This window comes from Wyeomyia smithii, chromosome 1 (genome assembly GCF_029784165.1).
Source record: "Wyeomyia smithii strain HCP4-BCI-WySm-NY-G18 chromosome 1, ASM2978416v1, whole genome shotgun sequence".
Taxonomy (NCBI): domain Eukaryota; kingdom Metazoa; phylum Arthropoda; class Insecta; order Diptera; family Culicidae; genus Wyeomyia; species Wyeomyia smithii.
In genome coordinates this window covers 119487467-119504034 of record NC_073694.1, presented here as the reverse complement: position 1 = coordinate 119504034, position 16568 = coordinate 119487467, and the positions used below count along the sequence as shown (strand labels likewise).

The following is a 16568-nucleotide window of genomic DNA, read 5'->3' as shown; positions in this document are numbered from 1 at the left end:
TTGTGGGTGTGTAGGTCTTATTAAACCAAACTACTTTGCAAACTTGCGTTTGGAAATTTATCTGGATTAACATTTGAAAAGGTCAGATTATTTTCACGCGGATTTTCTCTAAAAGGTTATTTATGCAGATTTTCAAATTAACGTGGTTTTCTACGCGAATTTTTGAATTAAAGCGGTTTTTCAAGCGGATTTCTGAATTAACATGGTTTTTTCACGAGGCATCCCCCGCGCAAGAAAACCTAACTGTATTCTAACCTTTTTCTTATGAATCAATATATCTTAGTAAAAATTATCTGAACTTTCCTTAAAAAAATATAAAAAAACACACACTCTTGAAATCCGAAACATTTTAGGTGCAGGTTTGTCACACCAAGTACCCAAGTAATACTAATATAATACTGTTTTCCAGTGAAACGAAACCGGCTATCAAAATTGATTCATTTTTCGTAAAGTTCTGGCCACTTAAAATTCGAGAGAATTTAATTTATCTCAATTATTTTGTCTACCCCCTGTATAAATCCGGATACTTTTTTGGCGCAACAATTTCGCTGATTTGGATTTTTTTTGGAACTAAAAATTGTTTGTTGGGTAACAGATACTTTAAGCTTAAACAGTTCCAAGCTAAACTAAACAATTACCAGAGAATTACCAATAGACTGCCGCTATGAATGTCTATCATATTATGAGAGTTGGCAAGCCAAAGAAAATGCATTTTGTTACAATTTCGTATCATTGCTTTTTATGAGATGTTGCAAAAAGTTTGGATATTTTTTTAAAGTTCTCCAGTACTAAGCTGTCGAATTCATCTGTTCTTAGGAAACTAAAAATTATAAATACCTTTTCAGTTACCATTATTTTTCAGAAACTCAGTGCACACTTATTCTCGTTTTAATTGTTCAGTAATTTTTATTACGGTCATGTTCAGTAAATTTGAAAAAATACTGATCATTTTGTAATTTTCTCCAAAATAACTGATGTCGGTTGAAGTTTTTACCGAATTACCGTTATGCAAAAGGCACTTGACGAGCTCAGCAAAAAACATTACTGACCTTTTCTGTAAACTACAGTATGTTCTGCACTTTCATAAAGTTCAGTAAATATTTGACGATCTGTCAGCATCTTCCTAGGTGTTGCTGAAAAATCTTCAATTGTTTAACTGAACTCTTGTTGTTTTTTACTATACTGTTCGGCAGTTTTTCTGCATCTGTCAAAACGAAACATCAAATGTCCGCCATTTTCAAATATTCAGAGTTCCGAAGCTGAGTTTTTAAGTGTTTTGCGTGTGATTTAAAAAAAATGGATATCTTACTTTCAAATCTACAAGAAAATGACGTGGAGGTACACGATCTATTCAGTCAGCATATGGAAATTTTTCCACCACAGGAGAGCAGTTTACTTGAAGCCTGCAACAAAAAACCTGTATTCATCATAACATTGAACGTATCAAGTTTTTACTCGAATGTGCTGGGAACACCAGTATAATCGATCTAAACAATCCGAAATTCCTTTCTAAAATTATTCAACAGTTGCAATAGCAACTTTCACAATGGTTCATATTTCTCTCGTAACCATGAAAAATCTTTACGTTTACAGAATGCTCGGTAATTTGTGACGAATCGTCAGCTTTGTAAATTTACAGAACGCTCGGTAATTCGTGACGAATAGCCAGCTTTGTAAATACCGAATCAGGGTAGGTAGGGTAGGTGAGGTCTTCTTCTTTTGGGTCTCCTCCAGTAACCAGCCTGGCGACTTGTGCTCACCCTTATAATATCGGTAATTATCGTTAACGTCAAAAAATCAACGATAATATCGGTGTCCAGCATTTATCGATATTATCGATAAGTATCGATAAGTTTCCCATCACTAATCTCTATATACAGTTCTGTTTTTCACCATGCATAAGCGAATATGCATTTTCTGAAATTCTTCACAAGGTACACACTACACAGCTTTGAAAGATTACACCGGTGATGCATTGGTAAATTTATTTGAACCAGTGTACAGGTTTTATGTTGGATTTAAAATGTGTAGGTCAAACTTCGGAAAAACACATATTTTTTATCACGCTTAACTAAAAAACTTTTCGTTCACTCCTAACATTGTCACCTTGTTTATTTACATTATTTACCCACTAAATGGGTTGGCCCACTTTTTGGCGAAATGGTTGAAAAAGTACCCATTCGGTTTATTCGCGTTGAAAGAGATTTCGAAGGCTGTTCGCACCTACGTGAACTCTCGTATGTAATTGTCAAAATGTGCGTGATGACAAAAGCAAAAATATTTCCTTCTTTCTTTTTCGCACGCAGAAACCAAACAAATATCAGCAACACCGTCAACGCCAATTGGGTTTTCGACTCTTACCGTGTAGAGATACTCAGAGAGAGAGTGAGAGAGAGAGATAAGCGATGAAAAAACCGCCAATTTGGCAACTAGGTTTCACATGTCAGAGGTGCCAGATCTCTTCTGAAAGCGCAATGTTGACTAACATTTTTTTTCGACTAGTATAACTGATTATGACGATGGAAATCCTGGGGAATAATAAAGTTCACCACAAAAACCGTGAGTGTATTAAGTTTTATATTTAGGTTTAATTTTATATACTTTATCATTATTTGTTGACCATAAAAAGGTTTGTGAACTACCAGTTAAAATCAGTGTTATAAACAATGATGGTGATTGGTGATAAAATCAGCGATACACATTCGATTTTTTTCAGTGTTTGAATCAACTTCGTCTGTCAGACGGTTTAAACAATCATCATACAATTTCATTTCGCGAGAGAGCAGACTCAGACGTTTCCTTCGTTAGTTCATTCTCTCTCAAGAATTGAATTCATGATAGCTGTACAAACCGATGAATCACTCTCTGCTGATTGAAGCAGAATGTGAATACGAAAGAGAACAATCGCCAGACGATAATTATCGGTAGCTAGAGTCGATTGCGATCGCTGGGATAATTTATCACTCAGTCTTCCAGGGTCGAAAGTGTTGACAGTAAACCCGATTTTTCTTCTATTTTGCAGAATTTTATTCGCTGACGCTGACGATTAACAAGATGCACTTCTGTTCCCCGGTTTTACATTCATCGAAAGTTTGTTAACTGTTTCAAGTTTTTTTAATTAATGTTTAGTCTGTGGTCGAATGCAGCTGTTTGTTTGTGCCGGTCCGTGTTAAACCATTTTTTAACTACGATAAAGTGACAACAAATACCATTCGCGTTAATCTGATGATAGTCTGTATGGAGAACTGTCGATTGATATAGTTCGTTACCGCTTCGAGGTGAAAATAAACCGTAATTCTGAAAATAATTTCTTTCTCGAGCAACTTGAATCCGTGTACAAAGCAAGCTAGCAGCGTCGCTTATAGTGCTAAGGCCCATAGCGGGCAAAACTGAAGATGACTTCAGTAACGTGTAGTGTGTGCGTGCAACGCATTGTTGCTGATTCTGATCGGATCGACTGCTTTGGCGGGTGCGAGCAAATTCTGCACGTAAGATGTTCTGACCTTACCACTGCTGCTGTGAACGCAATACGTGATAACGTTGCGTTGAAGTATATGTGTTTCGACTGCAGGGAAAAACAAATATGCCTCAACGATATAAACAATACATGCAGAGCGCTGATGTTGAAAGTTAACGAGCTGAGCGATCTTGTAGTGAAATGCGATTCAACTATACAGAATCTCACCGCGGGATTGAGTGACAGACTTATTGGTTCAGTTTTGTCACAAGTTCAATCCTCTATTAAAGAAACTATCGCTGCCGAGGCTGCAGTTTTGAAGTCTATTTTTACAGCTACGAACTCAAGCACTAATGTGGAGATCGGTATATCTAGCGATAGCATAGTCAAACCCACATACGCTGATGCAGTGCATTCTAGCACTGTCTCATTCAATGTCACTAAGCGTAAAGCCAATGGAATTTCTGCGGTCGATATTGATGATTGCAGTGTTCTCAGATCTGGTAAAAGACGCAGAATGGGCAACCATAAAACCACTAAAAACATCAACGCTTTGACCGACGACGTATGTATTACACCATTGAGTTCTATTCCGTTAAATTCGCCTATTGCTCCCACTGCACACGGAAATGCCACTGTGACAAAAAATTCCACCGTTGTAAGACTCGAGCAAACGGTAGTGTTCAAGCCAAAAACCGCCCAACCAGTTTCGGCAACCAGAAAAGACATTAGTGAAAAACTCGACCCCCTGATTTACGGTACCAACGGAATGCAACATCGCGAAAATGGAGAAATAGCGGTCAGATGCGGTTCGACTGAGCTTGCTAACTTCAAAGCAAGTGAAAGACGCAAACATTTTATATTCGGACAAATATCATATTGATAAGCTTACACCACTAAGACCTAGACTAAAAATTATCGGATTAAGTGATGAAACCCCAGAGAATGAAATAATAGACAAAATTAGAAAACACAACATGCTGCCTGAATGTTTTGAATTGAAATTAATTCGCATGCTGAAAAACAATAACCCGACCAACCAGACGCGTGCAGCTATCTTGGAAGTTGACGCTGTTTCCTTCAACTTTTTAATGAAAACACGTCGAGTGAATATTGGCTGGGACCGATGTCGAATTGTTGAAATTGTTGTGTTGCGATGCTACAACTGCTCAGAGTACGGCCATATCTCTGCTAAATGCAGCAAACCAGCATGTTGCCCTAAATGCGCTGAAAACCATACTGTCGACAAATGCGAATCAGTATCGCAGAAATGTGTTAATTGCCATCTTTTCAACAAAAAGCGTGATCCGGCTACCGAGAGTGAACTCAACGATAACCACGCATCCTGGAGTTCTATCTGCCCTCTATACAAGAAACAAGTGAACAGGTCGAAACTAAGAATCGACTACTCTACGTAGCAATTAGCTCCCCTAAGCAGTCTGGCCAATCAACCGAATTTTCATCGCTCGCTGGGACGCAATGAGACTAGCATCATGGGAACTCCCGACCCCCCCACTGCAGTCGAGCTATTCCTGCCTGCGCACATCAGTCGTCCCGGCCCTGCGTGTGGACGTGGGGAACGGAGTTCCCAAAATACGCTTTCAGGCAATTATAATCCTGATTGTAACTTCTCCTCCGCTGATTCGCTCTGCGCTTCCAGTGTACCTGCTGCCGACTCACTGCCGCGTGACGATCAACCTGCGGATCAACACCTGCAAGATTTTATTACCGAAGTTGGACAACCGTTGCTCGCGATTCCACATTCTGCTAGCCCGGGACGCACGTCACACAGTAGCATGGTAGCCCTGGACCCACCTAGCTCAGCGTTGCCTAATGCCAGTACCAGCAATCTTCAGCTCACACGTTCCTGCCATCTTAGTTGTCCCGGCTCTGAGTCTAGCGCTGGGGTCAGGGCTTACCAAGCTGCCGCTCACTGCAAGTATTTCTCTTTTTACGACGATACTCGGCCTGATGCCGTTCCCACTTCCAGACTAGCTCCAGCCGATCCAGCATCACAAATCCTGCTTTACTACCAGAACACCGGCGGCATCAACATGTCCATTGCTGACTACCAGCTAGCATGCAACGACGCTTGCTATGATATTTATGCTTTCACCGAAACCTGGCTGAACAACAACACTCTATCACATCAACTTTTCAACGAAACGTATTCCGTTTACTGGCAGGACCGTTCAGTTCACAACAGCAACAAGAGCGGTGGTGGTGGAGTTCTCCTAGCTGTTCGCTCCAGCTTCAAATCTCGTCTATTGAAACCTCCTGAGGACTTAACGGTAGAGCACCTGTGGGTGGCGATTTCAATGCTTACTGGCACTCTGTTTGTTTGCGTAATATACGTGCCTCCCGATCGCGTCAACGACTGTACCCTAATAGAAAAGCACACTCTTTCTCTGGAATGGGTCGTTTCACAAATGGGAGGTACAGACAACATTGTCATTTTGGGCGACTTCAACTTTAGTACAATATCATGGCTTCACGGCAGTAACAACTTCCGGTTCCCAGATAACTCTCGTTCATCGATCAGGCCAGCATCGTTAGTCCTACTCGATGCGTACTCTTCTGCTAGGCTCCGGCAAGTGAACGGCACTATGAACGCCAACAACCGTTTGCTCGACTTGTGCTTCATCAGCGAGGAGCTGGGACATAGCTGTTCACTTTTACAAGCTCCGGCACCGCTTGTCAAGAATTGCAGACATCATCCACCTCTGCTAATGACGTTAGAACTACTTCCTGAGCATCATTTTGAAGCAATCGCCGAAACCGTTCACTACGACTTTTACAACACTCATTTTGAGGGAATGAAAAACTTTCTGGCTGGTGTTGACTGGACTACATCTCTTAGCGGTGACGATGCTAACTCCGTAGCATCGACTATGAGTAACATTCTTATTCATGCAATTGATCGGTTTGTGCCTAAAAAACTTACCCGTGAGCAGCCACATCCAAGTTGGTCAAACTCAGAGCTGAGACGCTTGAAGAGACTTAAAAGGGCGGCACTAAAGAAATATAGTAAACGTCGAACCGATTTGTCGAAAGCTGAATACTTACGCGCCAATACTGCATATAAACGCCTCAATAGTGCTTTGTACAATAACTACCAGTTTAATCTGCAGAATCGACTGAAAACGAACCCCAAAAAATTCTGAAGCTATGTGAACAAACAGCGCAAAGAATTTGGGCTGCCTTCTAGTATGACCAACGGGACCGACAATGTTGACACCGTCGAAGGTATCGCTGACCTATTTCGCACGCAATTTTACAGCGTATTCTCCGCTGAAAATGTAAACGACCAAGACATTGCGAATGCCACTAATAATTTGCCTACCATGAGAATGCTCGGCTCTCCGTTCGTCATTGATAGAGACATGGTGATTGCAGCCGGGAACCAGATGAAAATATCAAACGGATACGGCCATGACGGCATTCCTTCTCTAATTCTAAAACGATGCTTAAATTTGCTTGCTGCACCTTTGGCCAAGGTCTTCAATTCATCCTTGACGACGGGCGTCTTTCCCGAATGGAAGAATTCCTTCATCTTTCCCATCCACAAGAAAGGATGCAAGCGGACCGTTTCTAACTATCGCAGTATTGCGTCGCTTAGTTCTGTCTCAAAGCTGTTTGAAAAAATTGTTCTTTCCAAATTGACTCATGATTGTTCGCACGCCATCTCCCTGGACCAGCATGGATTCATGCCTAAGCGCTCGACGACGACTAATTCGATTACTTTTACATCGTTCATTATACGAGAGATTGAACACGGTAATCAAGTGGACGCTGTATTTACCGACCTTTCCGCAGCTTTCGACAGAGTAAATCACGAGATTGCTTTAGCGAAATTCGACAAAATCGGAATGAACGACAATTTGCTTTCTTGGCTTCGCTCCCACCTCACTGGAAGAACCATGGCTGTTAAGCTCGGCGATTATACGTCGTTTCCATTTCCCGTTACATCCGGCGTTCCTCAAGGCAGTCACCTTGGGCCATTCCTTTTTCTGCTGTTCATGAACGACTTGAATTCGATTTTAAAATGCATGAAATTATCCTACGCAGATGATTTGAAGCTATACAGCACAATAAAAAACTCTCTTGACGCCCAGTCTCTACAATTTGACTTGGAAGCCTTCAGCGATTGGTGCAGCTTAAACAGGATGTCACTTAATGTGTCTAAGTGCTCAGTTATCTCCTTCGGTCGAAAACATGCGATGTACCTCCACGACTACAGTTTACAAGGATCTGCTTTGAAACGTGAGACGGTGGTGGAAGATCTGGGGGTCATGCTCGATTCAAAATTAACCTTCAAGAATCACGTTGCTTATTTAGTTTCAAAGGCGTCGTCGCAACTGGGTTTTTTGTTTCGTTTCGCTAAAAGCTTCAAAAACGTGCACTGTCTCAAAGCGCTTCATTGCTCCCTGGTCCGTCCTATATTAGAATATTCCGCCATCGTATGGTGTCCTTTTTACCAAAACACAGTTAAGAGGATTGAAGCTGTGCAGCGAAAATTTGTTCGCTTCGCATTAAGGCAGTTTCCTTGGCGAGACTCTCGTAATCTACCGAGCTATGAGAGTCGATGCAAGCTCATCAATTTAGAGCTGCTGGAAGGAAGGCGCAACTTGGCCAAGGCCTGTTTCGTGGGAGACCTGATACAGGGACACATAGACTGCCCCTTATTACTAGGTCTCCTCGATATAAACACTAGACGACGCAATCTCCGTTTCCATACATTTTTAAACAACCGATCTACAAGGACGAACTATGGCCTACATGTACCAGTGCTCAGCATGTGTCGCATTTTCAACAGCTGCTACGATGTGTTTGATTTTAATGTGTCCCGTGTTAAGAACAAAAGTTGTTTGAGAAATGTTTTATGCTAATTTAGTTCTTAAGATAGCTGATTTTAGTAAATGTCATTAGGGTAAGGACTTTATCTGTTGACAAATAATAAATAATAATAATAATAATAAGTTGGTCAATGTAGTTGCATTAAATTATTGCTGTGCGGCAGTTGTATCTATGCAATATGCAATTTCATAATGCATTGAGGTTTAAAAATTGATTATTTACGAGTTGAAGCAATTTCCAACTTTTAGGTCATACTGGTTCCATTGCATCATATGTAAGAGGTCAGTAGTCAGTATAGTAAAAGTTAAATCTTGAACGAAACAAACTTTAACTCTTTCTTCAACAGTTTTTCCTTTTTGTGGAGCAAAATAACAATAGTGAAATCTGTATGAGATCTCATTACATAATTGGAACTTTGTATGAGTTGTCTGAAAGTCTTCAAAAAAACCAAAAAGGGAACTTTGTGCTAAAGCGGCAATTCTCAGCGCTGATTCCGGCATTCGATCCACGCCCTGGACGAACAAACGTCAACCAAACTAGTAATTTGGATATACCGGCTCCTGGTGCATCAGCTGACGGAGGTAACGCAAGTGGTCATTCAGAGCATGCACCGCTACCGCAACCATCACTTGCTTTGCTGTTCGCGGACCGAATATCAACGGTGTAACCGATGTGGAAATTCCTCTCTCTCAACCGAATTGGACAATTTTCCGTGCCGTCCAGGAACTGATACTTCAAACCAACATGACCAAGCAGGACAAATTCCGCAAAATATGGCAACCAACTTATACCATCGTCTATCGGGAAGCTGGGGCAGGCAACTCCTCGTGTCCTCCGGTGGTTTCGATGTTTTTCCAGCGAAGCGGTGGCTCGACTCTTTCCCCTAGTTCCCCCATTCCCGGTACACCTTCTGGGTCAGCTGAACACCATCAATCAGACGCTGACATCTTCGCCATCAAACAACGACAAGAATCTCATTCCGGACGTGGAAAGCAGCAATTTGAATGCGGACATTTCCATGAGCAAAAAAATCACCAACAAACTGCAGTTCCTGGTTGGACGACTGAAGCACGAACGTGTTAAAGTGCCGCGTGGGGAAAATCTGCTCGAGTGGGCCCAACAGGTAAGCTAAAGTTAAGTGTAAAGTGATTCGATTTTTATTTATTTTTTATTTTTAGGTTATGAAGGTGCATTGTAACCGTAAATCCGTACTTGAGGTGGATTTCGTTGGTGAGGAAGAAACCGGTTTGGGAATTTTACGCTTTGGTAGCAGCCGAGCTGCAGCGAAGCGATCTTGGTATGTGGCTGTGCGATGATGAACCGAAATTGATTGAAGACGAAATCGATCTGGGTGAAGAAAGTGAGCCGAACGGTTACCACGTGAGACGTTCAACGGGTCTCTTTCCGGCACCCCTCCCACAGGAGTGAGAAATTTGAATTTTGTGTCTAGCTACTTTTGGTTCCTGGGAGTATTTCTCGCGAAGGTACTGCAAGACGGTCGGCTGGTAGATCTTCCGCTGTCCAACAGCTTTCATCATTTGAATATGTTGAAAAAACAAAATAGATTTAGAACTCTACATAGTTTTTTTTTTCAAAACCAAAAAGTGATATTGAATGAATCGGTCATCTAATTTATTTTCAGAATGAGTTATATAGATAGACATAAAAAAACTTAATTTGGTTTTAGTGAGCTGTAAATGGTGAATACCTTAGTAGATATATGCAGTATGATTTCTTCTACAACAAGGAATAAATATACAGTGAAGATTGTGATGTTACGAAATCGTTCTGTTTATTTTATGTTTTCAATGCATAGTGCAGTGGAAAATGCTATTCCATGTTCGCAGCAGGTTTATTTGTTATTCTAAGTATTGTTCATTGTAAAATAAAAGTTTCAAATAACGTTCAAAGAGTCACTTCACATGATCAGATAATATTTCGTTCTAGCATTGTATCCACTACTTCCCCCAACAAATCTGCATTGATTTTGAGTACCATTATGTCCTTAATCGACACATCGTTGAGCCGCATACGAGAATCAGTTAGGACATATTTTACCTGACTGAACAATCGTTCAACAGTTACTTGTGTAGACGGTGTCGATAGTACTACCATTTCCAAACGATATATGCGGGGGTTTGAATATTTCCTTTTTCCCAATACTGAATAATATCGAAACGGGATGATGTAGAAATGCTAATTGCTGGTTGAACTGCAGATGTACCATGTTGGGATTTATTTGTTATACATGTGTTGTTTTGGTCAGAATTGTTGGAGCTACTGGATGATGGTAATGGGTCGCCGACTGTGATGTTAACTTTCTCTCTATTTTCTAATTTCAACAGATTAAACAACAAAGGTTCAGTCGATGAGTTACTCATTGAACTAGATGAAACCGTATCTTGGCTTTCTTCATTGAAGAAGTCCACCAGGTAATCTTCAAAAAATCCTCTGTTGGCAATTGTTTCAACGTTTGTTTTTGGTGCCTCTCGTGAGCCTTCTAAGTTATCTAGCCGATCGTTTAATGCGATGAGATATTCCTAAAGGATGAAAGAGATTAGTTTTTAACTTTTATTTTCATCGGACTTCGATATTAAAGCTATCACCTGTGCTTCTTTTTTGTCGCTTTGACTTAGTCGACCGGATCCAGCAAAGTTGAAGCGGGGATCGATGTATAGACAGGCTTTGAAAGCCATGCTTGCTTTCAGCTTATGGATTCTTCTCTCCATTGATGCCAATAGTTTTGTTGACATCGTGTTTCCCTTTGCTGATATTTCGTGTAATTCCGCCTGGCATATCAGCCAATCAGCATAAAACTGAGATAAGGGGACATGGTCCTTCTGTAGTTTCAATGTAAGAAGATAAATCGGTTTGAATGCTTCACTAAACAGGTCGATGAATTGCCAATGTTTGTTCAAAATTGAAAAATCGTAATAAATAAAAATTAACTTCATAAATGTTTTACATTGATATTAATATTATTATTATTATTATTATTATTATTATTATTACTATTATTATTATTATTATTATTATTATTATTATTATTATTATTATTATTATTATTATTATTATTTTTATTTTTATTATTATTATAATTATTATTATTATTATTATTATTATTATTATTATTATTATTATTATTATTATTATTATAATTATTATTATTATCATTATTATTATTATTATTATTATTATTATTATTATTATTATTATTATTTTTAGTATTTTTAGTATTTTTATTATTATTATTTTTATTATTATTATTTCTATTATTATTATTTTTATTATTATTATATCTATTATTATTATTTCTATTATTATTATCTCTATTATTATTATTTCTATTATTGCTATTTCTGTTATTATTATTTTTATTATTATTATTATTATTATTATTATTGTTAATATTATTATTATTATTATTTTGAGTATTTTTATTATTATTATTTTTATTATTATTATTTCTATTATTATTATTTTTATTATTATTATTTCTATTATTATTATTTCCATTATTATTATTTCTATTATTATTAATTCTGTTAATATTATTTTTATTATTATTATTTTCATTATTTTTATTATTATTATTTTCATTATTATTATTTTCATTATTATTATTTTAATTATTATTATTTTTTTATTATTATTACTATTATTATTATTACTATTATTATTATTATTATTTCAGCCGTATCAAAAACGGCCGCTTCAATTGGTTGCCCGTTTTTGTGGAATTGCTCATGAGGAAAAAAAAACTTTTTTAAAGGATTACTCACCCAGCGCTGAGTCGAGGCTCTGCAAAGTTGTTAAAAAATGTTTAGTTCTTAACACTTGTAAATAACGCAAAAGAGTGAACCAAACATTCCACCGAGTCTCGTTTACCTTCGGTGGCAATGCAATTTTGTGTAAAACAAAAAGTTCTCTATTTGTTCTGTGATGCATAGCTAAACATATCCGATTTATCTGTGCCAGTTCTATTTTGTACTGTCTTATGACATCATAAGCAACCAATTGTGCAGTATGAGCACCACATCTTACACTATTTAGTATTTCGTACTCCTCCATACTGTCGTCTTCAACCAGTGTGTCAGTATCTTTTCTGTTCTCAAAATAATCTGTTTCATTTTCGGGGTCTGCTGAGGCTGCGACATCATTTTCCTCGACTGTTTCTTGGTAACCATCACTTTCATCGAAGTTTTCGTTTTTAAACTCGTCCATCACTCAGCAGGAAGCATTGTGCTTAATGGAATTTCTTCTTGAGAAGCTGGATTTGCCAAACTTAATAAAAACGGTACACTTGCACAAACGTTAGCGCCATTATCATGAGTAACGGCGAAAATTTGTTCTATCGTTATGCCGAACTCATGCAATTCTTCCAATACCACCTTGGCCAGATTTTCTTTTGTTTGTCGCTCGTTCATTTCGTGTACAGCTAATTTGAAAAAAAAAAATTCAATGTAGATTTACTCCATTGGTGGCTTAGATTTTCAACTAGTTAATGTTCAAAAATTTCAACGGAGTAAGAGATTATTTTTCTGTCATAGAATTTTCTGATATTATTTTTATTTACCGTAAACGCGGTAAATTAATAGAGCATCATTACTTGCACATAACAATCCGATAAATTTGTCTCATTATTTTACAAAAGCATAATCACTAAAAAACCATATACAGTAAAATATGTTGTTGCACGATGGATACGTACCGGGCAAAAAACCACGTTATTTAAAAAAAAACGACATAAAAACTTACTGTTACTTACTGTAACTCCCAACAAACAATTTTGTTGGATAACGGCTTGTTAAGCTTTAGTTCAACAGAAATCCACTGAATAATAGATTATTAGGCTGTAAATCAACCAAATTGTTTGTTGGGCTGTTTTACACGAGGACGAAAAATCGTTAAAAAAAATAACATGTAAAAAGCTGCGTTATTTGGAAAACGAAAAAAAAATCCGGAAAATCTATACCGAGCGTCTTAGCAGAGTGATTTAAGAAATCAAAAGAAATAATTATCGGTTTCCGTTAGACTCTACTAGAAATTTGGGAAATAAATATTGAAATTCAGTCCGCGCTAATATATATTTCAACTGTGACATACAGTCATCCTCAGTGCTTATGTGGACTGGTCCAGGTCTTAAAAATAAAAGACATCGTTTGAGCGACTAAAAATTTTTGACGAGAAACTTCTATTGCACATCGTGTACTGGAATCTCAGCTCCATTTTTCTGACACGCTGGATGAAGAATTGCCTTACCACAAGCTTCAATTTTCATCGTTTCCTTGTTGGCAGCAAAGACAACCTTATTTTCGGTTCGTACGTCTTCCAGCAGTTCCTGATCCCAGCCAGTAGGATAATGGCGAGTATTATAAAGGTGAAAAGGGACATTTATTTTTCGCGAAGTTCATGAATGCGTGCTGACACCGGTAAGGAAAAAGGAGGGTAGGTGATTGAATTTTTATAGTGATCCGTAAATTCGAGGTGATCTAGATACTGAAATAAACGTGATAGGAGTGTGAGGTTATAAACCGAGTGTAAAAAAAGGAAAACAGGATTGAACATGTTGAACGTGGATTGAAAATGAATCCGAACATGTGTTTGTGGCACCAAAATAGAGGGCGAGTCCGGGAATCCCATAGTGGATGGACCCGAAGCGCAGTTTGAAGGTCTAACGGAAACCGATAATTATTTCATTTGAGTTCAAAACAAAAATCCACGTTATTTAGAAAATTGACGTAAAAAACGTGTAAAACAGGCCTTGCTGTAGTCAAGTTATACTATGAAAAGCTATCAAAGTTAGCCGCTTTTAAATTTTATCTTGACAACTGAGTTGGCGGTGCTCATGTTGAATTGATGAAAAAACACTTCTTCCGAAATGATTGTTCTCTATTTCAAACAGGAATAAAAAAAAATTAAAAATAAAACCCAAAAAATTTAATTTTCTTGACTGCTGATATATAAAAATCTAGATAGGGTAAGACATAAAGTACCTAAATTTCCAAAAATTTGTTACTCTTGAAATTTCTATTCCAAAAGAACTTACCGAAATGTCTTATTTGCACTTCGTCATCTGTGTCCGCATATTGAGCGTTTATACCCAATACCGATCGGCCTGCCGGGAAGCAGAATCTATTTTAATACAAATAATTTGTGTTTTAAAATGTGCGCGCATTATTTCTCGTATTGTAGCTGCAGCAATTCGTACGAATTCTGCAATACGATGACGTGACATGTGTATTCCACATTTAGAGCCGGTCCATTCAATGAAATTAAACGGCAAATTATTGATGGTTAAAAACTGTAGCAGACCAAGTAGAGCATTCTTCTTTTCCATGTCTACCAGCATCTTGGACGTTTTCTGCTTTTTCGGAATAGGCTCGGTTTCCTTCTTCTGCGTAAACTCTTCTTCATCTTTTTTGTCTAGTTTCATTATGACATCATAAGCAACCAATTGTGCAGTATGAGCACCACATCTTACACTATTTAGTATTTCGTACTCCTCCATACTGTCGTCTTCAACCAGTGTGTCAGTATCTTTTCTGTTCTCAAAATAATCTGTTTCATTTTCGGGGTCTGCTGAGGCTGCGACATCATTTTCCTCGACTGTTTCTTGGTAACCATCACTTTCATCGAAGTTTTCGTTTTTAAACTCGTCCATCACTCAGCAGGAAGCATTGTGCTTAATGGAATTTCTTCTTGAGAAGCTGGATTTGCCAAACTTAATAAAAACGGTACACTTGCACAAACGTTAGCGCCATTATCATGAGTAACGGCGAAAATTTGTTCTATCGTTATGCCGAACTCATGCAATTCTTCCAATACCACCTTGGCCAGATTTTCTTTTGTTTGTCGCTCGTTCATTTCGTGTACAGCTAATTTGAAAAAAAAAAATTCAATGTAGATTTACTCCATTGGTGGCTTAGATTTTCAACTAGTTAATGTTCAAAAATTTCAACGAAGTAAGAGATTATTTTTCTGTCATAGAATTTTCTGATATTATTTTTATTTACCGTAAACGCGGTAAATTAATAGAGCATCATTACTTGCACATAACAATCCGATAAATTTGTCTCATTATTTTACAAAAGCATAATCACTAAAAAACCATATACAGTAAAATATGTTGTTGCACGATGGATACGTACCGGGCAAAAAACCACGTTATTTAAAAAAAAAAACGACATAAAAATGCGTTATTTGAAAAAAAAAAACATCCTATGCATCCATATACATCTAAACATCCCATATGGTCTGATAGCGTTACTGTTACTTACTGTAACTCCCAACAAACAATTTTGTTGGATAACGGCTTGTTAAGCTTTAGTTCAACAGAAATCCACTGAATAATAGATTATTAGGCTGTAAATCAACCAAATTGTTTGTTGGGCTTTTTTACACGAGGACGAAAAATCGTTAAAAAAAATAACATGTAAAAAACTGCGTTATTTGTAAAACGAAAAAAAAATCCGGAAAATCTATACCGAGCGTCTTAGCAGAGTGATTTAAGAAATCAAAAGAAATAATTATCGGTTTCCGTTAGACTCTACTAGAAATTTGGGAAATAAATATTGAAATTCAGTCCGCGCTAATATATATTTCAACTGTGACATACAGTCATCCTCAGTGCTTATGTGGACTGGTCCAGGTCTTAAAAATATAAGACATCGTTTGAGCGACTAAAAATTTTTGACGAGAAACCTCTATTGCACATCGTGTACTGGAATCTCAGCTCCATTTTTCTGACACGCTGGATGAAGAATTGCCTTACCACAAGCTTCAATTTTCATCGTTTCCTTGTTGGCAGCAACGACAACCTTATTTTCGGTTCGTACGTCTTCCAGCAGTTCCTGATCCCAGCCAGTAGGATAATGGCGAGTATTATAAAGGTGAAAAGGGACATTTATTTTTCGCGAAGTTCATGAATGCGTGCTGACACCGGTAAGGAAAAGGGAGGGTAGGTGATTGAATTTTTATAGTGATCCGTAAATTCGAGGTGATCTAGATACTGAAATAAACGTGATAGGAGTGTGAGGTTATAAACCGAGTGTAAAAAAAGGAAAACAGGATTGAACATGTTGAACGTGGATTGAAAATGAATCCGAACATGTGTTTGTGGCGCCAAAATAGAGGGCGAGTCCGGGAATCCCATAGTGGATGGACCCGAAGCGCAGTTTGAAGGTGAGGCCTGAAACGCTTAAAGCGCAATGGCGGGAGTGGAAAAAAAAAAATAATTCGCTAAAACTGAAGC

General features: G+C 38.0%; 1 protein-coding gene and 1 long non-coding RNA gene across 3 annotated transcripts in view; one reads left to right on the top strand and one right to left on the bottom strand.

Moving 5' to 3' along the window:
* The window catches only part of LOC129717617 (uncharacterized), a 48702-nt gene extending 46521 nt beyond the window's left edge, over positions 1-2181 (bottom strand). Inside the window, exon 1 of the long non-coding RNA XR_008726717.1 lies at positions 1761-2181. This is a non-coding gene — a long non-coding RNA (uncharacterized LOC129717617). The remainder of the gene's footprint in view (positions 1-1760) is intronic.
* LOC129717610 (uncharacterized) lies at positions 1859-4507 on the top strand. 2 transcript variants are annotated; one of them, XM_055667639.1, is made up of 3 exons: positions 1859-2027; positions 2174-2559; positions 3023-4507. In XM_055667639.1, the coding sequence occupies exon 3, from the start codon at positions 3396-3398 to the stop codon at positions 4338-4340; it is 945 nt and encodes a 314-aa protein (XP_055523614.1). In that variant the 5' UTR covers positions 1859-2027; positions 2174-2559; positions 3023-3395; the 3' UTR covers positions 4341-4507. The 2 variants fall into 2 exon arrangements, with proteins under 2 accessions (XP_055523614.1, XP_055523613.1); XM_055667638.1 differs by having other exon boundaries at positions 2174-4507.
* The last annotated feature ends 12061 nt before the right edge of the window (positions 4508-16568 follow it).

Bases quoted from the DNA above. Each gene is read 5' to 3' on its own strand.
- LOC129717610 (XM_055667639.1), top strand. From the start codon at position 3,396: ATGACTTCAGTAACGTGTAGTGTGTGCGTGCAACGCATTGTTGCTGAT.